The sequence below is a fragment of the Rhinopithecus roxellana genome, chromosome 7 (assembly GCF_007565055.1).
Source record: "Rhinopithecus roxellana isolate Shanxi Qingling chromosome 7, ASM756505v1, whole genome shotgun sequence".
NCBI lineage: Eukaryota > Metazoa > Chordata > Mammalia > Primates > Cercopithecidae > Rhinopithecus > Rhinopithecus roxellana.
Window position 1 is genome coordinate 56,146,944 of NC_044555.1, and position 26,069 is coordinate 56,173,012.

General features: G+C 38.7%; 1 protein-coding gene across 8 annotated transcripts in view; it reads left to right on the forward strand.

The window, feature by feature from the left end:
• The window catches only part of ARHGEF6 (Rac/Cdc42 guanine nucleotide exchange factor 6), a 124,121-nt gene that overhangs the window by 58,178 nt on the left and 39,874 nt on the right, over positions 1-26,069 (forward strand). For all 8 annotated transcript variants that reach the window (XM_030933730.1, XM_030933729.1, XM_030933731.1 and 5 more), the window contains 3 exons: positions 12,287-12,381; positions 17,235-17,330; positions 19,591-19,713. In XM_030933730.1, the coding sequence (XP_030789590.1) occupies positions 12,287-12,381; positions 17,235-17,330; positions 19,591-19,713 (314 nt within the window). The remainder of the gene's footprint in view (positions 1-12,286; positions 12,382-17,234; positions 17,331-19,590; positions 19,714-26,069) is intronic.

Here is a 26,069-nt window from a genome sequence, read left to right on the forward strand (position 1 = left end):
TTTGTTATAAAAGTGTGAACGGCCCCATGCATGGTGGCTCACACCTGTAATTCTAGCACTTGTGAGGCCAAGTTGGGGGCATCACGAGTCAGGATTCGAGACCAGCATGGTCAATATGGTGAAACCCCCGTCTCTACTAAAAATACAAAAATTAAGCTGGGCATTGGTGGCATGCGCCTGTAGCCCAGCTACTCAGTAGGCTGAGCAGAACAATCACTGGAACCCAGGAGGCAGAGGTTGCACTGAGCCGAGATTGTGCCACTGCACTCCAGCTTGGGCAACAGAGTGAGACTCTGTCTCAAAAGAAAAGAAAAGAAAAGTGTGAACAAAAAGATCAGAAGACTTAATTCCCTCCCAAATATAAGAGGGCCCCATCCTTTTTGATTCCCAACACCAATACTATAGATAACCAAGTAAATATTTTATTTTTATTTTTATATTTTTTGAGACAGACCCTCCCTCTTTCACTCAGCTGAAGTGCAGTGGCGTGATTTGATTTGGGCTCACTGCAACCTCCACCTCCCAGGTTAAAGCAATCTTTCTGCCTCAGCCTTCCAAGTAGCTGGGATTACAGGCATGTGCCACCATGCCCAGCTAATTTTTATATTTTTAGTAGAGATGGGGGTTTCACCATGTTGGCCAGGCTGGTCTCAAACTTCTGGCCTCAAGTGATCTGCCTGCCTCAGCCTCCAAAAGTGCTGTAATTACAGGCATGAGCCACTCTGCCTGGCCCAAAAAAATATTTTAAATAAAGAAATGTGCATATGAGCCTTACTTCCTCCTTTTTACTTAATAAAATATAGTACTGTTGAATTCTAGTGCATTTATCTCTATTTCTATGAATAAAAAAAAATGAATATCAGTGCTGAGTATAAGTGATTACTTGAGGAACTGCAGTGAACAACAACCCAGAAGGACAAATAGCTATCATGATGAACAAGCTTGAGTATTGAGGGCCATGACCCTGGATAAGGACTTGGAGTCAGAGAAAAAACAGAAGAGTTTTTATTGACAGGTGAGAAATTTGTGCTTTGTTTTTAAATAATAGCTTTATTGAGGTATAATTCACATAGCATAAAATTCACCATTTTAAAGTGTATAATTCACTGTTATTAGTGTATTCACAGAGTTGCACAATGATCACCACTATCTCATCTAATTTCATAACATTGTTATCACCCCAGCAAAAAACCTTCTATCAATTATCAGTCACTTCCCATTTCCCATTCCCTTCAGCCGTTGGCAACCACTAATCTACTTTCTGTCTGTATGAATTTTGCCTATTCTGGAAGTTTTACATACATGGAATTCTATAATATGTGATATTTTGTGTTTGATTTCTTTCACTTAGCATAATATTTTCAAGGTTCATCCACGTTGTAGAATGTATCAATACTTCTTTCATTTTATAGCTAAGTAATATTCTATTGTATGGTTAGACCAGCTTTTATTTATCCATTTGTCAGTTGATGGACTTTTATTTTTTTGAGACGGAGTCTCTTGTCGCCCAGGCTGGAGTGCAGTGGCGCTATCTCGGCTCACTGCAAGCTCTGCCTCCTGGGTTCGCGCCATTCTCCTGCTTCAGCCTCCCGAGTAGCTGGGATTACAGGCACCTGCTGCCAGCACGCCCGGCTAATTTTTTGTATTTTTAATAGAGACAGGGTTTCACCGTGTTAGCCAGGATGGTCTCGATCTCCTGACCTCGTGATCCGCCCGCCTCTGCCTACCAAAGTGCTGGGATTACAGGCTTGAGCCACCGCGCCCGGCACTTTTTGGTTATTATTAAAAATGCTGCTGTGAACATTCATGTACAAATTATTGTGTGGACATATGTTTTCACTTCTTTAGGAGTAGAATTGCTGGGTCACATGGTAACTTTATGTCTGACTTTCTGAGGAATGGTCAAACTGTTTATTACAGTAGCAGTACCATTTTACATTTTTACCAACAATTGTAAGAGTTTCAGTTTCTCTATATACTCACCAACACTTGTTATTATCTGTTTTTTTCTTTGTAATATAACCACCCTATTGAGTATCAAGTAGTGTCTCATTGTGGTTTTGATTAGCATTTTCCTGCTAGTTAATGACGTTGGGTATGTTTATTGGCCATTTGTATATCTTCTTTGGAGAAATTTCTATTCAAATTCTTTGCCAACTTTAATTGATTATTTTTATTGTTGAGTTGTAATAGTTCTATATATATTGTGGATACTAGACTCTTATCAGATATATGATTTGCAAATATTTCTTCCATTCTATGAGTTGTCTTTTCACTTTCTTTTTTTTTGAGATGGAGTCTCGCTCTGTCACTGGGGCTGGAGTGCAGTGGCCTGATCTTAGCTCACTGCAAGCTCCGCCTCCCGGGTTCCCGCCATTCTCCTGCCTGAGCCTCCCGAGTAGCTGAGACTACAGGCGCCCGCCACCTCGCCCGGCTAGTTTTTTGTATTTTTTAGTAGAGACGGGGTTTCACCATGTTAGCAAGGATGGTCTCTATCTCCTGACCTCGTGATCCGCCTGTCTCGGCCTCCCAAAGTGCTGGGATTACAGGCTTGAGCCACCGCGCCCAGCCCTTTTCACTTTCTTGATAATGTCATTGCACACACAAAAGTTTTTAATTTTGATGAATTTCTATTTACTTATTTTTGTTTTGTTATGCTTTTAGTGTCACCCAAGAATCCATTGCCAAATTGAAAGTCATGAAGATTTCTTCCTCTGTTTACTTTAAGACTTTTGTAGATTTAACTCTGAAATCCATTTTGAGTTAATTTTTGTATATGGTATGAGGTACGGGTGTAAATTTTTTCTTTTGCATGTGAACATCCAGTTTTCTCAGCACCGTTTGTTAAAAAAAAATGTTCTCTCCCCATTGAATGGTCTTTTTTATAATTGACAGATAAAATTTTATGTATTAATTGTGTACAACATGATGTTCTGTCATGTTTAGTCATTGTGGAATGACTAAAGCTAGCTAATTAACACACATATTACCTCACATAGTTATCATTTTTGTGGTAAGAACAATTAACATTCACTCTCTAGGCATTTTTTAAGAGTACAATATATTGTTATTTACTATAGTCACAATGTTGCACGAGAGCTCTCTTGAACTTATTCCTTCTAACGGATGTTTCATATCCTTTGATCAACTTCATCCCAACCGGCTTCCCCAACTGCCCCTGCCCCTTGTAACCACCATTCTCTAGTTCTATGAGATCAACTTTTTAAGATTACATATATGAGCCGGGCGCGGTGGCTCACACCTGTAATCCCAGCACTTTGGGAGGCCGAGGCGGGCGGATCACAAGGTCAGGAGATTGAGACCATGGTGAAACCCCGTCTCTACTAAAAAATACAAAAAATTAGCCGGGCGCGGTTGCAGGTGCCTGTAGTCCCAGCTACTCGGGAGGCTGAGCGGAGAATGGCGTAAAACCCGGGAGGCGGAGCTTGCAGTGAGCCGAGATTGCGCCACTGCACTCCAGCCTGGGGGACAAAGCGAGACTCTGTCTCAAAAAAAAAAAAAAAAGATTACATATATGATGAGATCATGTGGTATTTTTCTTACTGTGACTGACTTATTTCACTTAACATAATGTCTTCTAGGTTCATCCATGTTGTTGCAAATGGCAGGATTTTCATCTTTTTAATGATTGAATAGTATTCCATTGTGTTTTGTTTTGTTTTGAGACAAAACAAATATTATTTGTATAATAGTATTCCATTGAGTTTTGTTTTGTTTGAGGGTCTTGCTCTGTCACTCAGACTGGAGTGCAGTGGTGTGATCCTGGCTCACTGCAACCTCTGCCCCTGGACTCAAGTGATCCTTCCACCTCAGCCTCCCAAGTAGCTGGGGCTACAGGTGTGCACCACCACACCTGGCTAATTTTTTAGTTTTTTGTAGAGACAGGGCCTCACCATGTTGCTGAGGCTGGTCTCAAACTCTTGAGCTCAAGCAATCTGTTCTCCCCAGCCTCCCAAACTGCTGGGGTTATAGGCATGAGCCACCATGCCCAGCCTCCATTGTGTTTTTATACCACATTTTCTCTGTCCATGCATCTGCTGATTTCATGTTTTGGCTATTATGAATAATGCTGGAATGAACATGGGAGTGCAGATATTAACATACTGATTTTGTTTTTAGTTTTGGAATTTGAATCTGTCAATAGTCACAAAATAACTTACTGAGATTGTGATTGGAATTATGTTGAAATCTATAGATCAAGTTGGAAATAACTGACATCTTGATAATACTGAGTCTTTCTACCCATTAATATAGGGTATCTCCCCATTTATTTAGTTCTTTGATTTCTTTTACCAGAGTTTTGTAGTTTTCTTTGTATAGATCTTGTACATATTTTCTTAGATTTATACCTAAGTATTTCATTTTTAGGGGTGCTAATCTAAATGATATTATGTTTTTTTGTTTCAGATTTTAATTGTTGCTGATATAAAGGAAAATGATTGACATTTGTGTATTGACTTTGCATCTTGCAACCATGTTATAATCACTCATTAGCTCCAGAAAGTTTTTTGATTTATTCAGATTTTCTACGTATACAATCATGTTATCTGCAAATAAAGACAGTTTTGTTGCTTTCTTCCCAATGTATATACGTTTTATTTTTTTCTTGTCTTATTACGTTAGCTAGGACATTCAATATGATGTTGAAAAGGAGTGGTGTGAGGGGAACATTCTTGTTTTGTTCCTAATCTTAGTAGGAAAGCATCTGGCTTCTTACCATTAAGTATGATGTTAGATGTCGGGGATTTTTTTGTTTGTTGGTTGGTTTTTCATTTTCTTTTTTCTCTTTTTTTTTTTCATAGCTGTTCTTTATCAAGTTGAGAAATTATTCCTAGTTTTCTGAGAATTAAAAAAAATCATGAATGGATGTTGTATATTGTCAAATGCCTTTTCTGCATCTGTTGATATGATCATGTGATTTTCCTTCTCTAGCCTGTTGATGTGATGGATTACATTAGTGATTTTTTGGAATGTAGAACTCGTCTTGCATACTTTGTTAAACCACACTTGGCTGTGTTGTAGCATTCTTTTTATCTATTGCTGGATTTTATTTGCTAATATTTTGTTGATGATTTTTGTAACTATATGCATTAGAGATATTGGTTTGTAGTTTTCTTGTAATGTCTTTGGTTTGGGTATTGGGGTAATTCTGGCTTCATAAAATGAGTTAGGAAGTATGTATTCTCCGTGCTTCTATGTTCTGGAAGAGATTGTAAAGAATTGATACAATTTCTTCCTTAAATGTTTAGTGGAATTTACCAGTGAACCTATCTGGGCTTAATGCTTTCTGTTTTGGAAGGATGTTAATTACCAATTCATTTTCTTTACTAGATGTAGGCCTATTCAGATTATCTGTTTCTTCTCTTGTGAGTGTTGGCAGACTGTATCTTTAAAAAAAACTCCATTTAATCTAGGTTATCAAATTTGTAGGCAGAGTTATTCATAATATTCCTTTAACATTATTTTAATTTCCATGGGATCTCTAGTGATATCCTGCCATTTCACTTCTGATATTAACAGTTTGTATCTTCTCTCTTTTTTTCAATGAAGTTCACCAATTTTATTGATCTTTTCAAAGAGCCAGCTTTTGGTTTTATTGATTTCCTCTACTGATTTTCTGTTTTCAATCTCATTGATTTCTGCCCTAATTTTTATTATTTCTTTTCTTCTGTGTGCTTTAGGTTTAGTTTGCTCTTCTTTTTGTTGTTTCCTAAGGTGAAAGTTTAGATTATTTATTTTAGATCTTTCTTCTTTTCTAATATATGCATTCAGTGCTATAAATTTCCCCACAAGTACTGCTTTCACTGCATTCCACAAATTTTAATGTTATACTTTCATTTCCATTTAGTACAAAATATTTTAAAATTTCTTTTGAAATATATTTTTAGAAAAGAAATGTGTTATTTTGAGATGTGTTGTTTAATCTCCAAGTATTTTCCTGTTATTGATTTCTAGTTTGATTATATTGTCGTCTGAGATCATAGATGGCATGATTTCTATTCTTTTAAATTTGCTAAGGTGAGTTTTATGGATCATAATGTGGTCTATTTTGAGGAATGTTTCATGTAGGCTTGAGAAAAATATGTAATCTGCTGTTGTTGGATGAAGTAGTCTATAGATGCCAACTATATCCAGTTGCTTGATGGTACTATTGAGTTCTAGTATGTGCTTACTGATTTTCTGCTTGCTGGATCTCTCCATTTCTGATAGAGGGGTAGTGAAGTTTCAACTATAATAGATTTATCTATTTCTACTTGAAGTTCTAGCAGTTTTTGCCTCACATTTTTTTTTTTTGTTTTTGTTTTTTTACCAAGTATTAAATCACAGGAGGAATTTACTCCGAGAATGCCAATCAACATACTGGACAATGTCTTTAACTATAGTTTACAACAATAGTTTACAACTATAATGGCCTTTTATATAGCTGCTTCTAATGTCAGTACTCACTGAAAGAGGCATAATATTAAAATATAACTCAGCCAAAGAAAATGTTTCTTTTGTTCATTTCTTTTGTTCATTTCTTGGAATAGCAATTAGCAAGTACCAATGTGTATAAAATGCCTAAAAAATACATGATGCCATTGTCACATATGTTTGAAAAACACAGTATCATATTGGCCCTGCTTAGAGTTTCAAAATATATTTATCATACTAAAAGTTCTAAAATGCTATGCATAAAGAAATTTGTATAAATTATTTAACAATTTTTCATAATTGTTATTGTTATTCTTTGGGAAGTTAGATATATCAATATACTTTCAGATTTATCAATATACTTTTATTCACCTGGTCTTTGAATGAGAGTGGGTTAAGTAAGCAAATTTATTGTCATTTGCACTGACAAGGAACTAGAGTGTTACTTTTTTTTTTATTATTGATTGAAGGGAGAACATTTCCACCACAACTTTGATGGAAGAGTTTTCATTTGATTATGAAAGTTGTGCCCTGTGTATTTTGATTCTGTTTTTAGGCACATACATATTAAGGACTGTTATGTCTTGTTGGAGAACTGACCTCTTTATTATTATGTAATGGCTCTTTCTATCCCTGATAATTTTTCGTGCTCTAATGTTTGTTCTGTCTAAAATTAACATAACCACTCCAGCTTTCTTTTGATTAGTATGAGCATGATACCTCCTTTTTCATCCCTTTACTTTTAGTTTATAAGTGTCTTTTTATTTATTTATTTATTTATTTATTTATTTATTTGAGATGGAGTCTTGCTCTGTCGCCCAGGCTGGAGTGCAGTGGCCGGATCTCAGCTCACTGCAAGCTCCGCTTCCTGGGTTCACGCCATTCTCCTGCTTCAGCCTCCTGAGTAGCTGGGACTACAGGCGCCCGCCACCTCGCCCGGCTAGTTTTTTGTATTTTTTTAGTAGAGACGGGGTTTCCCCGTGTTAGCCAGGATGGTCTCAATCTCCTGACCTCGTGATCCGCCCGTCTCGGCCTCCCAAAGTGCTGGGATTACAGGCTTGAGCCACCGCGCCCGGTCGTGTCTTTATATTTAAATCGAATTTCTTATTAACAGCATATGGTGGGGCCTTATTTTTTGATTCACTCCGAAAATGTCTGTCTTTTCATTGGTACATTTAGACCACTGACATTTAAAGTGATTATTGATATAGGTGGATTAATGCCTACCATACTTGTTACTGTTTTCTATTTGTTGCCCTTTTCGTTGTTCGCTTTTTGTCTTCCACATTTTTTTGCTTTTTGTTTTAATTAAGCGTTTTATATGAGTCCATTTCTCTTTTTTCACATATCAATTATATTTCTTTAAATAAACATTTTTAGTGGTTGCTCTATGCCCTCATAGCTAGTCCCAGTTCGCTTTCATATAATACTATACAAAGATATACACTATATTCACAGGTAGTGCAAGTACCTTATAATAACATAGTATTCCTAATGATTACCTCCCATCCCTTGTATGATCACTGTCATTCATTTTACTTACACATAAATACACATTAGTATATACACACACATCATCAAATACATTGCTGCTATTATTATTTTGAATAAACTGTTATCTATTAGGTCAATTAAAAATAAGAAAAAAGTTTTTATTTTATCTTTGCTTATCACTTCTCTAATATTCTTTCCTTCTTTATGTAGATCCAAATTTCTGACCTATATTGTTTTTCTTCTCTGTGAAGAACTTCTTTTAACATTTCTTGCAAGGCAGGTCTAATGGTGACAATTTCCCTCAGTTTTTGTTTGTCTGAAAGTCTTGATTTGTCTTTCGCTTTTGAAAGATAATTTCACAAGATACAGAACTCAAGGTTAGTGGGTTTTTCTCTCAACACTTTAAATATTTCACTCCACTCACCTCTTGCTTGCATTGTTTCTGAGGAGAGGTCAGATGTAACTTTTATTTGAACTCACGTATAGATCAACTGTTTGTTTCCCGTGGCTTCTTTCAAGAATTTTTTCTTTATTTTTGATTTTCTGGAGTTTGAATATCATATGCTTAGAATGTTGTTTTGCACTTATCCTACTTGGTCTCTGAGCTTCCTGGATTTGTGATTTGGTGTCTAACTAATTTTGAGTAAATTCTCAACCATTATTGTTTCAATTATTTGTTCTATTATTTTCTCTTTCCTCTCCTGATTTTTCCACATTATGTGAATGTTGCACCTTTTGTAGTTGTTCCACAGTTCTTTCGTATTCTCTTCTGTATTTTTCCCCCCAATCTTTTTTCTCTTTGCTTTTTGGTTGTAGCAGTTTCTATTGACATATTCTCAAGCTCAAAGATTCTTTCCTCAGCCATGCCCAGACCACTATTGAGCCTATCATGGGCAGGCATTCTTCATTTCTGTTACAGTGTTTTTAATCTCTAGCATTGCTTTTTGATTCTTTCTTAGAATGTCTGTCACTCTGCTTATAATGTCCATCTATTCCTGCATGTTGTCTACTTTTTCTGTTAGAGTCCTTAGTATATTAATCACAGTTACTTAAAAACACTGGTCTGATAATTCTAACATTCCTGTGTTATCTGACTTGAATTCTGGTGCTTGCTTTGTCTCTTCATACAATATTTTTTGCCTTTTAATATGCCTTGTAAATTGTTGTTGGAAGCCTGACATGATGTACTGGGTAAAGGAACTGTGGCAAATAATCCTTTAGTAATGTAGTGGTAAGGTGTAGAAGGATGGGAAGCATTCTATATTTCCACGATTAGGTCTCGGTTTTTAATGAGCTTGTGTCCCTGGACCATGAACTTCACCAGTGCTTCCTAGTTCTCCCCCTTAGGTGGGACAGGATGACTAGAAAGGACTGGAGTTGGGTTATCTTCCTTCCCCCATGTGGAAGGCTAGAGCTGGCTGGAGTTGCTTATTGACCTTCTCCCATAATAGTTAGTATTTGATAAAACTTCAATAGGTTATGCTTGGGCCGGGCGCAGTGGCTCATGCCTGTAATCCCAGCACTTTGGGAGGCCGAGGCAGGCGGATCACCTGAGGTCAGGGGTTCGAAACCAGCCTGACCAACATGGTGAAACCCTGTCTCTACTAAAAATACAAAATTAGCTGGGCGTGGTGGCGCATGCCTGTAATCCCAGCTACTAGGGAGGCTGAGGCAGGAGAATGGCTTGAACCCAGGAGGCAGAGGTTGCAGTGACCCGAGATCCCACCATTGCACTACAGCCTGGGCAACAAAAGTGAAACTGCGTCTCAAAAAACAAAAACAGAAAGAAACAAAGCAAACAAACAAACAAAAAAGTAGGTTATGCTCTGGTAAAATAGTTTCTCCTGAGGGCAGACCTCGTTAAGAAGAATAGAGTGCTCTGGCATATTCAAAAAGGCAACTTTTTCCCTCCCTCTGCCTGAAGCATGAGGGTATTTTCCTCTAATCTTCACTGAGAGAACCTGGAGCTTAAACTCACAAAACTGTGGATGTGCTGTCTTAATATTGCCCCCCTGGAGTTCCTAACTCTCAGACTTGTCCATCTGGAGCCCCCAGAAGTTTGTCAATTACAGTGTAGGTTTTTCTATCCTAGTGCTGGTTCCTGTGGATGCTTCTGCTTGTGAACCTTTGCTCTGATGATTTGTGATTCTCTTTATCTGCCTGTCTGTTTCTCCAATTTTTAGAGTAGTAGTTTTCCCTGTGACCTCACTTTTCTGACAGATTTAAGAGAAAACGATGGTTTATTTCAGTTTGTTTAGCTATTTACTTCCTGTTACGATGGAGTAATGACTTCTAAGCTCCTTACATGTCAGACTGAAAAATGAAAGTCTTTTTTTCTTTTTTAAAATAGGCATTTATAAATATATGGTTTCCTTTAAGCACTGTTTAACTGCACCCTGTGAGGTTTTGTATGTTGTGTTTTCATTTTCATTCATCTCAAAGTAGTTTCTAATTTCCATTCTCGCGCTTGGACCTTCTATAGAGGGGAATATTTCTATTCCATTACTGGGTTAATTTCTGAGAACATCAATACCTCCAGAACCCTGCATTTACACTTTTAGAGGGTAGTTTCTGAGGAATAGAGGAACTGAAAGTAGACATGAGTGGCTCGGTATAGGGGCTACAATTTAACCTCGAGCTTTTGAAGCCATCCTGTGTTCTTCTAAGCCAGTGATTCTCAACTGGGGGCAATATTGCCTTTCAGGTGACATTTGGCAATGTCATGGCAATGATATGGGCATTCCGTCACAACAGAGAATTATCTGGTTTGAAATGTTAATAATGTTGCTATTAAGAAACCCTTTTTTAACCCTTTAAATTGGTAGGTCTGTTTCCCACTTACCCAGCACCTATCTGTACAGTGTGTCACTACATCTTCATAATGGTCCCCAAGGTAGGTGCAGTATCATAATCTGAGATGATGTAAGCAAAGTTTTAAACTGAAGCAACCTCTCAGTCAGCAGCAGAGTCAGAACTACCACCCTGCACTCCAGTTGTTTCCCAGAAAACCCACGATTACCAGGATCTCCACTTGTTTTGACCATTCCACCTTTCAAAAGCAGATCGTCATGCATTGTCTTGTGAGTATATGGCTGGCATATTGGTAGGCTAATACACTTCTCCTAGTTAAGGACGCTTCACTCTGTATTGTAACTCTCTGTTTAATGTCTCTGCAAATATGGTATAAACTCCCTGTGGGCAGCACAGCAGTTGGCAGAGTAGGCACTCAGTCGATTTTGTTGAATGAATTAGAATATATGAAAGAAAATATACCAGAATGTTAACTGGGTTGTCTCTAAGAGCTTAAATGAAGGTTTTTAAAATTATTATGCTTTAAGTTCTAGGGTACATGTGTACAACGTGCAGGCTCGTTACATAAGTATACATGTGCCATGCTGGCCCACTGCACCGCACCCATCAACCCGTCATTTACATTAGGTATTAAATGAAGGTTTTACCTGCCACCAGAAGAGGCTTGGAAATGGGTAGTGACATGACCCTAGAACTGGTGGGAGAAGAGAAATTGTGAACCCCCATATTGGTTGTTTTGCCTATAGGATTTTAATTACATGATTAATAATAATGATATTTTTTATTTCTCTTGTTAAATTTCTCACACTTCAGCCTACTTTGTTCTTTGAATTGTTCATGGTAGCACCTTCTGCCTTTAACAAAAGAATAGTTTTAACTCTGCTTAAAAATTCACTGTATCCTCAGATTTTATTCCCTAAAGGTCTTATCACAAACATAACTTAAACAAAAATCTCTTGTGATGTTTGATATCACAGTGATCCTTAAATTATACTGACATTAAGTCTCTGTGTCTAAGGTAGCTGGCCTCAATTTTCTCCTCCATAAAAGAGGAGTAATGATTCTTTGTTAACTAACTGAGAACTTCCTGAGGATAAAAGGATTTACAGCACACGAAAACATTTTAAACAGTACTGTGGGGTTTGATATAGGCTCACACCTGTAATCCCAGCACTTCGGAAGGCTGAGGCAGGAGGATTCCTCCAGACCAGGAGTTTGAGACCACCCTGGGCAACATAGAGAGATCCTGTCTTGACAAGAAATAAATAACCAAGCAGTACTGTGTAAATGGCAAGGCCCATTCAGTTATGGGTAACTGAAAAATTTTATTCATATGAATTGTACAATATAACCAGTTGTCATGCAATAATTAAAGTAGTTTGCTAGATTGAAAGAAAGTGCATTCAGATTTTGTGTTCCTTGCTTGCAATGGTAGCCTGAGTAAATAGGACCTTTTTTCTTCCTAGTAACTTGGTTAAAAGATCAAAGCTACATTTTGCCTTAGACTATTTTGATGATTATAATATATTGACTTTTCTTTTCATAGGTGTTACAGAACATCCTGGACACTGAAAAAGAATATGCTAAAGAACTTCAGTCTCTTCTTGTTACTTACTTAAGACCCCTGCAGTCCAATAACAAGTAAGATGTTTATTTTAAACCCCTCACTAAGTAAAGCAACATAATGTCAGCATATGGATTCATTATTCGTATGTCAGTCACTGAATAATTGATTTTGCCCTTTAGAAAAATTTCCACAGATCACAGGTTGCCAAGAATATGGTCAGGGCAACAGAAATTATGCAAGATGTTGCTTTTGGAGAGCTTGGCTTTCTTTCTCTTCTGGCTGTGAAAGGAATGAGCAGATCTGTGTTTCTTACTGTCACAATTTTTATCTTGTACATTAAAAAAAAAAAAAGTGATGTGCCTGGTTTTACCTTACAGGAAAAGAACTCCCTGGTTCTTTTATTCAGAAAGCACATCAACTGGAAATTCTCATGCTCACTCTGACCTTTGTTTGCCAGGGCAGAACTTCTTTCCCATGCTCTGAGAATGGAAAGAGTATGGCATTTTGTGAATGCTCATAAGAACTATTCAAGCCATTATTTCACCCAGGCAAATGTGAATGATAAAGAGATGCTAAAGTGTTTTTAAAGACAAAATGTTCAAACCTTACTCTGGTCTTAGAAATCTGAAGTGATTGTGTAAAGCCTGAATTGAAAGCTTCAGTTTTCATGAAAGAAAAGTAGTGACCATTTTTTAAAATCCTTGTAGGCACAGCATATTTAACAAATAGTGGCAAACTGCATTTATTTGTTTTTATTTTAATTAATTAAATTTCACTAGAAATCATGAACAAATAGAAAATTTACCAGTCAGCCCATATAATGGAGAACAAAAACCTCTCTTTTTACTTTGGAAAGAGTTTACTATTGATAAACAGTTGCCTAAACTATCAGCTTCAAACTTAAATAAGTTAATATATTTGAGAAATTTGGCCAGGTGTGATGGCTCAAAATCCCAGTACTTTGGGAGGCTGAAGCAGGCAGATTACTTGAGGTCAGGAGTCCAAGACCAGCCTGGCCAACATGGTGAAACCTCGTTTCTACTAAAAATACAAAAGCAAATTAGCTGAGCGTGGTGGTGCAAGCCTGTAATCCCAGCTACTTGGGAGGCTGAGGCAGGAAAATCGCTTGAGCCTGGGAGGCGGAGGCTGCAGTGAACCAAAATCACATCTGCATTCCAGCTTGGGAGACAGAGCAAGACTCCATATGAAAACAAACAAACAACAACAACAACAAAAAACCAAGCAAACAAAAGAAAAAGAAAAGAAAAAATATTGTGAGAAAAATTCTCACCTTTTCCAAATTATGCTTGTTTAGTTATAATGTCTTTTTTCTTGCTAAATTTCCCACTTGTTTATTCTCCTGGCACTATGGAAATCTACTTCAGTATGAAAAGATTTTCTATTCCTGTGTTGTAAGAGTTTAAACATGATCCATAACAAAGTGTTATTTGGGGCAGGCACGGTGGCTGGCTGGGCACGTTGGCTCACGCCTGTAATCCCAGCACTTTGGGAGGCCAACGCGGTGGATCACTTGAGGTCAGGAGTTCAAGACCAACCTGGGCAACATGGCGAAACCCCATCTCTACTAAAAATACAAAATTAGCTCGGCGTGGTGGTGTGCACTTGTAGTCCCAGCTACTCAGGAGGCTGAGGCAGGAGAATCACTTGAACTGGGTAGGCAGAGGTTGCGGTGCACCAAGTTCATGCCACTGTACTCCAGCCTGGGGGACAGAGTGAGATTCCATCTCAAACAAAACAAAACAGAACAAAAAACAGAGTATTTTTATTATTATGTGAAATATGAAGTGTTCTGTGAATCATAGTTCTTAGAGCTGAAGTAAATCAGTAAATCATTGGGTCTAGTATCCTGGGAGAAATGACTATCTCTATTGGATAGAGAAGAAGCTGAAGTCCAGACAGGTTTACTCCCTTGCCCATCACACAGCCAGTGTGTGGCCAGGCTGGAGCCGCTGTGCCCCCTGCTGCCAAGTGAAACATGCTTTCTGTTTTCTGGAAGTGATAGGCAGAGGAGATGGAAACTGAAGTGGTAACTCTGGGAGGGGAGATGGTAAGATTTTAAATGAAGGAAGGACTGATTAGCGATCAAAAAACAATACAAAGATTTAATGAGTTCTTTTCCTTTGGCTAAATACTCAGTAGTGAGATTGCTGGATGGAATGGTAGATCTACTTTTAGGTTTGAGAAAACTCTGTAGTGTTTTCCAAAGAGGCTGTACTAATTTACATTCCCACCAGCAGTGTGTAAGTGTTCCCTTTTCGCCACATCTACGCCAACATCTATTTTTTTAAATTTTATTTATTTATTTTTATTTTTTTGAGATGGAGTCTCGCTCTGTCACCCAGGCTGAAGTGCAGTGGCGCGATCTCGGCTCACTGCAAGCTCTGCCTCCCAGGTTTACGCCATTCTCCTATCTCAGCCTCCCGCCACCACGCCCGGCTAATTTTTTGTATTTTTTTAGTAGAGACGGGGTTTCACTGTGTTAGCCAGGATGGTCTTGATCTCCTGACCTTGTGATCTGCCCGCCTCGGCCTCCCAAAGTGCTGGGATTACAGGCGTGAGCCACTGCACCCAGCTGCCAACATCTATTATTTTTGACTTTTTAATAATGATCATTCTGGCTGGGCGGAGGTGGTATCTCATGGTTTTAATTTGTATTTCCCTGATGATTAGTGATAGTGAGCATTTCTTCATATGTTGTTTGGCCATTTGTAAGTCTTCTTTTGAGAAGTGTGTGTTCATGTCATTTGCCTACTTTTTGATGGGATTATTTGTTTTTATTCTTACTGGTTTGTTTCAGTTCTTTGGAAAACAGACAGGGCTGAGGAGGTGAGAGACCTGAGTCAGACCTGTACTGTTCCTAAATGAATTCAGAATGAAGTGATAGTAAGTTTCCATTACTTCTGACTGTCTTGTTGGCCCCAAAGTGATTTGAGCAAACCAGACTGACTATTATCTGATCGCGAAGGGGCCAGATAAGCCCCCAGTCAGGTTCAGATAAGGCCCCAACTGAAGTTCTCACTGCTCTGAGAGAGCAACAACGAGGGAAGTTGGTTGGCTAAAGGTTTCACTTTAGAATAGGGGTTTTCCAGCTTGTGATTCAGGATGGCATTACAGCAGAGGAACTAGCAGTTTTTTATTCTCTCAGAGTTACTGGTAATGTTTGTTTTGGTCTTCTTCCCTTTCTTTCTTAGTCAGCAAAAAAATATTCTCTTGGGAATACTCCCCTGGTATTTTATATATATAATATACATATATAATATATATTTATATATTATATGTATATATAATACACATATGTAATATATAATATGTATATATAATATACATATATAATATATTTTATATATATTTTTTGAGACGGAGTCTCACTCTGTCCCCCAGGCTTGAGTGCAGTGGCAAGATCTCTGCTCACTGCAACCTCTGCTTCCCAGGTTCAAGCGATTCTTCTGCCTCGGCCTCCTGAGTAGCTGGGACTACAGGCATAGGCCATCACGCATGGCTAATTTTCTATTTTTAGTAGAGATGGGATTTCACCATATTGGCCAGGCTGGTCTTGATCTCCTGACCTCAAGTGATCTGCCCGCCTTGGTCTCCCAAAGTGCTGGGATTTCAGGCGTGAGCCACCACACCCAGCCTAGTATTACTATACACTCCAGGAGAAGAACATGTGGCAGACAAGGGTGTGTGTGTCTGTGTGTGTGTGTGTGTGTGTGACAGAGTCTTACTCTGTCACCCAGCCTAGAGTGCAGTGGCACGATCTCAGCTCACTGCAACCTCCGCCTCCTAGGTTCAAGCGATTCTCCTGCCTCAGCCTCCGAGTAGCTGGAATTACAGGCGCCTGCCACCACACTCGACTAATTTTTTGTATTTTTAGTACAGATGGGGTTTCACCATGTCAGTCTGGCTGGTTTCGAACTCCTGGCTTCAAGTGATCCACCGGCCTCGGCCTCCCAAAGTTCTGGGATTACAGGCATGAGCCACCACGCCCAGCCCAAACTTGGCTTTTTAAGCAAATCTTCAGAAACGTTTTCTCCCAAAAAGTGGTTAAGAGCATGGACTCTGTAGCTAGAATGTTTTGGTTCAATTTCTGTCTTTGGCATTTCCTGGCTTTGTAGCTTTGGATGATTTGCTTAACCTCTCTATGCCTGGGTTTCCCCACCTGTAAAATGGAAACAGCCCTGGCATAATACCTACCTTATAGAGTTATTATAAGGTTAAAATGAGATTTTAATTGTAAAATGCTTGTGTAAGTGTTCAGTGCTCTATGAGTGTTGGCTCTTGTTATTATTATCACTTACTGTTTGGTAGGGGAAGAATGGATAAGAACATTCTTCATACAGAGGCCCTGGATAAAGTAGTTCAGTTTGCCTTTATTTGACTTCACTCCACTCCAAAAACAAACAAATTGATACTATTTTTTCCCTCCTACTTCATCTCATAAAGATTTCCTTTAATTGATGTATGAGCATTTTAGTTTAGGAGAAAGTTGATTTTGCTATTTTTTCTTGTGTATTATATAAGCATATATAATGTCTTTCAGTTGCTTTTCCAGTTCATCCAGTGGAAGGTACTCAAGGGCTTTTTTACACTTATTCATAGCTATGATGTATTTTTATCTATTTATATACTTCAGTATTAAGCACTTGTTTTAATTTACTCCTTGCTTTATAAAATACCTAAATGTCCCTTACGACCACTCCTTTTCTTTAGGATCATTATTCTTATTATATAACAGAAAATCAAGGAGAGAAGCTTAAGAAGTTGCCCAAGACAATAGAATTGTTGTAAATTGAAAAGCAAAAGTTAAAATACAGGGATTACTTCCCTTGTATTTACCATATGTTAGCAAACTATTAGCCAACTAGACTAGAATAGATAACTACAAGTACTGTATTTTTTTTTTCAGTCTGAGTACTGTGGAGGTTATGTCTTTACTGGGAAACTTCGAGGAAGTATGCACATTTCAACAGACACTCTGCCAAGCCTTGGAAGAATGTTCAAAGTAAGTGTGGCATATTTCTGATAGGATAGCCAGCGACATTGCTGTTTGTGTTTTGTTTTCCTTTTACCTGTTGCCTTAGGTAAGGGCACTTCATAGTTAGGTATTTGTTACAGCTTTGAACAAAGTAGCAATACATAGGCAATGTACTAGGTGGCAGTGTTCACAGTGTCAAACCACTAGTTGTAGATTGGAATTCTATATTTCGTAAATTACTTTTGACTTTATTTAGAAATACATGAGTTTGCTGTTTCTGGTCAGTATAAGAGACAAATAAGGTCTTTTTATTTTTTTTAATGTTTCTTTTTTTTTTTTTTTTTTTTTTTGAGACGGAGTCTTGCTCTGCTGCCCAGGCTGGAGTGCAGTGGCCGGCTCTCAGCTCACTGCAAGCTCCGCCTCCCGGGTTCACGCCATTCTCCTGTCTCAGCCTCCCGAGTAGCTGGGACTACAGGCGCCCGCCTCGTCGCCCGGCTAATTTTTTGTATTTTTTAGTAGAGACGGGGTTTCACCGTATTAGCCAGGATGGTCTCGATCTCCTGACCTCGTGATCCGCCCGTCTCGGCCTCCCAAAGTGCTGGGATTACAGGCTTGAGCCACCGCGCCCGGCTTTTTAATGTTTCTTAAAGTTCTGGGATACATGTGCTGAATGTGCAGGTTTGTTACATAGGTATACATGTGCTGCGGTGGTTTGCTGCACCCATCAACCCGTCATCCAGGATTTAAGCCCCGCATGCATTAGGTATTTGTCCTAATGCTCTCCCTCCCCTTTCCCCCCACTCCCTGACAGGCCCCAGTGTGTGATGATCCCCTCCCTGGAGACACATAAGGTCTTAATTGACCATGAATGACACCTCTGGCACTGATTACATATTTTCTTTTGTACATTGCAAATTACTTGGAAAAGTCATTCAAATGATTCATTCAGTTTAACAGATTTGGTCTCTTTGAATTGCTCCTGATACTATGTCTATTATATTAAGAGTTGAAACACACGGAAAGTGAGGGAAGGAAAAATATATCTTTATGTGAACCAACACATTTTTGATGGTTAGCTAGATTGTCCAGATGTTTAACTTCGTATTACAGAGTGAACTATAATGATCATCAGGCAACATGTTTCTATAGAAAGACTAATTTTTCAATTAGCTTATCTTGAAGAAGTTGGCAGCTTTCATCTCTACAGGGAAACTGAGGTGATTACCTATTATTTAAGCTTAATGGGACACAGGTGGTTGTCCAGGGAGAAAGATGGAGAAGGCCCACACTAAAGGGACTTGAGGGGCCAAGAGGGATCTAGATTATTGATATGAAAAGATGTTCACTAAGCGAGAAGGGCAGATTAGAAACTAGATTCATAATCCTTATGTTTTCCATTTTATAGAGAAACATTAGAAAAAAGCCCAAGAAACATGTCAACATTTTTAGAGTCAGTATCTCCAAATGGTGGGAGTCTGAGAAATTCATTTTTCTTATTATGCTTTTCTGATTTTTCTACAAATGAAGACAGGTGGCTTATAATTTAAAACATTAATTTAAAAACTTTTTTTTTTTTTGAGGCGGAGTCTCGCTCTATCACCCAGGCTGGAGTGCCGGATCTCAGCTCACTGCAAGCTCCGCCTCCCGGGTTTACGCCATTCTCCTGCCTCAGCCTCCTGAGTAGCTGGGACCACAGGTGCCCACCACCTCGCCCGGCTAGTTTTTTGTATTTTTAGTAGATACAGGGTTTCACTGTGTTAGCCAGGATGGTCTCGATCTCCTGACCTCGTGATCCGCCCGTCTCGGCCTCCCAAAGTGCTGGGATTACAGGCTTGAGCGACCGCGCCCGGCCAATTTAAAAACTTTTGAGGCCACCCTGCCTAGCAAACACCAGGCCTCCAAGATTACATAATATTCTTTTGTGGTATGTCACTTTTGGATCTGATTAGTTTTGTCTGTACTCAAACTTTAGATAAATTAACCAAGAGTATTTTTAGTGTACCCAGCTAAATTTGAAAATAATCATCTTAAAAACAAACAAGCAACCATACCTACTAATTCCAAGTAAGTATCTGACTCTATGTATTAGAACTATGTTTGGTGGCTAGAGTTTAAAGCAGTGGGCAAGAATATGAGTTTCATGGGTAAAATGGTTATAATATAGTTTCTCTTTTAACCTTGGCAAAATATCCAGAAGGCTTTCATGCTGCCAGATGTAATTGGAATAATCTTTCTTTGCCTCCTGTTTCCTATTTTGCATTCTGTGTTTTGTCCATTTTATTTACAGGTTTCCAGAAAACCAGCAAAAAGTAGGAGGTTGTCTACTGAGTCTCATGCCTCATTTTAAATCTATGTATCTGGCTTACTGTGCAAACCATCCTTCAGCTGTAAATGTACTCACTCAGCACAGGTAAATAGTTAACATTTCCCCAACTAGGTGATTTTACAATGAGATCATTTCTTAGGACCACGTCATTTGGAAATCCAAGGTCTTCAGTTGGACTCTTGATTATCCCTGTTCATGATGCCAGGAATTGATTCATTGTTACATGGATTGATTGTCCGTTAATCCAACAAATAAATTCTTGAGGACCTACTATGTGCAAGGCCCTGTACCAGTTGATGGGGATACAGAAATGAACAAGGAGGAGGAGGTCTCTCCCCTCATGGAGCACAGAATCTTGAGGGAAATGCAGATATTAAATTAAACGTTGTAAACATGTCATATTATGAAACAGTAAATTAAAAGGGTTCTGTGAGACAACAGTAACATGATATCAACTTAGCGGGATGTGGAGAAAGGGTTAGGGAGGGCTTTCCTGAAGCAAAATTCTATTTAGAGCCTATCGTTTAGCTTTCCCTTGCCCCAACGAATGTTTTATCTGAGTTGCTGACACATAGCTAAACTGCGTAGGTTCATCTCTTTTTGCCTTCCCTTGTCTGCGTAGAGAAAGTTTCAGGCAATGATTAGCGACAAAGCAGGTGTGAGCTGTGTGACAGATACTTTAAGCAAAGGGCTCTGATAATAATTATACATGAATATAAGTTGCTTCCGATTCATGATGAACAATAGAATAGTGTCTCCTTTAAGAATATGAGTCCTTGCAAGGGACCTAGATAAGTGCCACACCTCTCCTGCCCATCTTTAGCTTCTGACTACCCACCCCTGACACATTCACTGACACATTCATCTGGGCCAGAAAACTGTAGTGTAGGCTTGATGACAGAATTTTACCTTTGAAGTCATATGCTAGAAATCCAGGTGGGACAAAAGCAAGTCCAACATAGAGACTCTTCACTTAACTTGGAGACTAAGATGCAGAATGGATATGGATTCTGGAAGCTGTTCAAGACTGAAAAGAATATTCTCTTAATCTGACCTAGATTTGAGCTCCCAGAGCTAGGCTAGAACATTAGTTGACACCAACCTCCAGAAATGACAGAAATTTTTTTTTTTGTCAGTCTTCTCAACAATCTTTATTTTTATTTTTATTTTATTTTATTTTATTTTTATTATTATACTTTAAGTTCTAGGGTACATGTGCACAACATGCAGGTTTGTTACATATGTATACATGTGTCATGTTGGTGTGCTGCACCCATTAATTTGTCATTCACATTAGATATATCTCCTAATGCTATCCCTCCCCTCTTCCCGCTTCCTGTGTCCAACTGTTCACATTGTTCAATTCCCACCTATGAGTGAGAACATGTGGTGTTTGGTTTTCTGTCCTTGCAATAGTTTGCTCAGAATGATGGTTTCCAGCTTCATCCATGTCCCTACAAAGGACATGAACTCATCCTTTTCTATGGCTGCATAGTATTCCATGGTGTATATGTGCCACATTTTCTTAATCCAGTCTGTCATTGATGGGCATTTGGGTTGGTTCCAAGTCTTTGCTATTGTGAATAGTGCTGCAATAAACATATGTGTGCATGTGTCTTTATAGCAGCATGATTTATAATCCTTCAGGTATATGCCCAGTAATGAGATGACTGGGTCAAATGGTATTTCTAGTTCTAGATCCTTGAGGAATCGCCACACTGTTGTCCACAATGGTTGAACTAGTTTACAGTCCCACCAACAGTGTAAAAGTGTTCCTGTTTCGCCACATCCTCTCCAGCATCTGTTGTTTCCTGACTTTTTAATGATCACCTTTCTAACTGGTGTGAGATGGTATCTCATTGTGGTTTTGATTTGCATTTCTCCGATGGTGAGTGATGATACTTTGCCCACTTTTTGATGGAGTCGTTTGATTTTTTTCTTGTAAATTTGTTTCAGTTCTTTGTAGATTCTAGATATCAGCCTTTGTCAGATGGGTAGATTGCAAAAATTTTCTCCCATTCTGTAGGTTGCCTGTTCGCTCTGATGGTAGTTTCTTTTGCTGTGCAGAAGCTCTTTAGTTTAATTAGATCCCATTTGTCAATTTTGGCTTTTGTTGCCATTGCTTTTGGTGTTTTAGTCATGAAGTCCTTGCCCATGCCTATATCCTGAATGGTATTGCCTAGGTTTTCTTCTAGGGTTTTTATGGTTTTAGGTCTAACATTTAAGTCTTTAATCCATCTTGAATTAATTTTTGTATAAGGTGTAATGAAGGGATCCAGTTTCAGCTTTCTACATATGGCTAGCCAGTTTTCCCAGTACCATTTATTAAATAGGGAATCCTTTCCTCATTCCTTGTTTTTGTCAGGTTTGTCAAAGATCAGATGGTTGTAGATGTGTGGTATTATTTCTGAGGGCTCTGTTCTGTTCCATTGGTCTATCTCTCTGTTTTGGTACCAGTACCATGCTGTTTTGGTTACTGTAGCCTTGTAGTATAGTTTGAAGTCAGGTAGTGTGATGCCTCCAGCTTTGCTCTTTTGACTTAGTATTGTCTTGGCAATGCGGACTCTTTTTTGGTTCCATATGAACTTTAAAGTAGTTTTTTCCAATTCTGTGGAGAAAGTCATTGGTAGCGTGATGGGGATGGCATTGAGGAATTTTGGTTCTTGTCCTGGTTTATTAAGGTGCAATATTTATTGGCTTTACAAAGATGTTATGTAAGGACATTTTAAAGGTTGAATTGCAGTAAGTCCTGTTTGAAGGTCAGCTTTATTCCTCTGATCAAATTTTGAACTCTTATGGAATAGCAAATATGGAAATTGTAGTTTAAAGAAAGAGAGGTCATGAACTTGGAATTTTTAGGCAAGTGGCTCAACTGCTTATAGCTGACATTAGCTAATAATAGCACTGACAATGTGCCAGGCACATGATGTAAAAGCCTATGAGGGAGTTGTTATTATTGCCATCTCTGCTTTACAGATAAGACGTTGGAAGGCTTAGGTTAAGTAATGTGCCCAAGAACTCAGAAATCTTAAGTGGTTGAACCAGAATCTGGGTCTGTCAGACTTCTAAAAAATGTTTTTATTAAGATATATATTTTATCCACAGAAAGAATAATATAAATGCAAATTTAAAGGATCACAATAAAATGAGCACCTGTGTATCTACCCCCCAGCTTATGCAATAGAAAGTTCCCTTCCCTTCGCTTCCCTTCCCTTCCCTTCCCTTCCCTTCCCTTCCCTTCCCTCCCCTCCCCTCCCCTCCCCTCCCCTTCCCTTCCCTTTTTTTGACAGAGTCTTGCTCTGTCACCAAGGCTAGAGTGCAACTGCAACCTCCACCTCCCAAGTTCAAGTGATTCTCCTGCCTCAGCCTCCAGAGTACCTGGGATTACAGGCATGCACCACCATGTCCAGCTAATTTTTGTAGAGATGAGGTTTCACCATGTTGGCCAGGCTGATCTCGAACTCCTGACCTCAAATGATCCACCCGCCTTGGCTTCACTTGACAGAGCAAGACTCCGTCTCAGACAAAAAACAAAACAAAACGACAACAACAACAACAAAAGAAAGTCACTGAACCAATTTATTTTCTCACTATCTGTGTATGAGGGTTTCATTTTCTCCACACCCTCACCAAACATTTGTTATTGACAGTCTTTTTGATTATAGACATATTAGTGGATATGAAGTGGTTTCTCATGGTGAGATTGATATGCATTTTCCTCAGGAATAATGATATTGAGCATCTGATATGGTTTGGCTCTGTGTCCCCGCCCAAGTCTCATCTTGAATTGTGAACCCTACATGTCGAGGGAGGGACCAGGTGGGAGGTGATTGAATCATGGGGGTGGTTCCCCCATGCTGTTCTTATGATAGTGAGTGAGTTCTCACGAGATCTGATGGTTTTATAAGGGGCTCTTCCCCCATCGCTCTTTCTCTCTTTCCTGCCACCTTGTGAAGGAAGTACTTGCCTTTCCTTCGCCTTCCACCATGATTGTAAGTTTCCTGAGGCCTCTCCAGCCATGTGGAACTGTGAGTCGATTAAACCTCCTTTGTTTATAAATTACCCAGTCTCAGATAGTATCTTTATAGCAGTGTGAAAATGGACTAATACATCATCTTTCATGTACCTACTGGAAGTTCGTATGCCTTCATTCAAAGAAATGTCTATTCAGATCCTTAGCCTGTTTTTAAATCAAGTTATTTGTCTTTTTATTGAGATATAATTTACATAACATAAAATTCACGATGTTAAACTATGCAATTCAGTGGTTTTTAATATATTCACAAGATTATGTAGCCATCACCACTGCCTAGCTCCAGAAAAACCCGTCCCTAGTAGCAGTCACTCCTTATTATTAATGGCTAATGATGTTGCGCATCTTTTCATCTTGCTTATTGGCTATTTTAATGTCTTCTTTGGGAATATGTCTATTTAAATCTTTTGCTCATTAAAAAAAATTCAGTTAGCTGTCTTTTCATTGTTGAGTTGCAACAGTTTTTTATATATTCTGGATATTATATTCTTATCAGATACATGTCTACCTTGGAGATACTGTGCATTTGGATCCAAACCACTACAGTGAAGTGAATATTGCAATGAAGTGAGTCACATTGAATTTTTGGTTTCCAAGTGAATATAAAAGTTGTGTTTACACTCTACTGTAGTCTATTAAGTGTGCAATAGCATTATGTCTAAAAAACCAAGGTACATTCCTTAATTAAAGAATACTTTATTGGCTGGGCATGGTGGCTCACGCCTGTAATCCCAGCAATTTGGGAGGCTGAGGTGGGCAGATCACTTGAGGTCAGGAGTTTGAGACCAGCCTGGTCAACATGGTGAAACCCCGTCTCTACTAAAAATACAAAAATTAGCCAGGCGTGGTGGTGCATGCCTGTAATCTCAGCTGTTCAGGAGGCTGAGACAGGAGAATCGCTTGAACCTGGGAGGCGGAGGTTGCAGTGAGCTGAGATCGTGCCACTTCACTCCAGCCTGGGTGACAGAGCAAGACTCCATCTCATAAACAAAACAAAACAAAACTTTATTGATAAAAAATGCTAATGGTCATCTGAGCCTTCAGCAAGTTATAATCTTTTTGTTAGTGGACAGTTTTCTCTCAACGTTGATGCTTGCTAAATTATCAGAGTGGTGGTTGCTAAAGGTTGGAGTGGTTGGGAAAAATTCTTAAAATAATACACCAATGAAGTTTGCCACATCGATGGATTCTTCCTCTCATGAAAGATTTCTCTGTAGCACGTGATTCTGTTTGATAGCATTTTTACACATGGTAGAACTTCTTTCAAAATTGCAGTCTTTTCAAACCCTGTCACTGCATTATCAACAAAGTTTATGGACTACTAAATTCTTAGTTGTCACTTCAATAGTGTTCACAGCATCTTCACGACAAATAGATTCCATCTCAAGAGACCACTTTCTTTGCTCATCCATAAGAAGAACCACCTCATCTATTCAAGTTTGATCATGAGATTGCAGCAATTTAGTCACGTCTTTAGGCTCCACTTCTAATTCTAGTTCTCTTGCTGTTTCCACCACATCTGCAGTTACTTCCTCCACTGAAGTCTTGAACCCCTCAAAGTTGTCCATGAGGGTTGGAATCAACTTCTTCCAAACTCCTGTTAATGTTGAAATTTTGACCTCCTCTGCAAATGTTCTTAATGGCATCTAGAATGGTGATCCTTTTCCAGAAGGTTTTCAATGTACTTTTCCCAGATCCATCAAAGGACTCACTATGGCAGTTATATATAGCCTTCTGAAATGTACTTCTTAAATAACAAGACTTGAAAGTCAGAATTACTCCTTGATCCATGCACTGCAGAATGAATATATTAGCAGGCATGAAAACAACATTAATCTCCTTGTACAGCTCCATCAGAGCTCTAGGTTGACCATGTGCATTGTCAATGAGCAGTAATATTTTGAAAGGAATCTTTTTTTTTTTTTTAATCTGAGCAGCAGATCTCAGCAGTGGGCTTAAAATAGTAAACCATGCTGTAAACAGATACGCTGTTATGTAGGTTTTGTTGTTTCATTTATAGAACACAGGCAGAATAGATTTAGCATGATTCATTTTTAAGGGCCCTAGGATTTTCAGAATGGTAAATGAGCACTGGCTTCAACTTAATGTCACCAGCTGCTTTAGCTCCTGACAAGAGAGTCAGCCTGTCTTTTGAAGCTTTGAAGCCAGGCATTGACTTCTCCTCTCTAGCTATGAAAGTCCTAGATGGTATCTTCTTTTAATAGAAGGCTGTTTCCTCTACATTAAAAACCTGTTCTTTAGTGTAGCCACATTCATCAGTGATCTTAGATCTCCTGGATAACTTGCTGCAGCTTCTCCATCAGCACCTGCTGCTTCACCTTGCTCTTTTATGCTAAGGAGATAGCTTCTTTCTTTAAACTTCATGAACCAACTTCTGCTAGCTTCA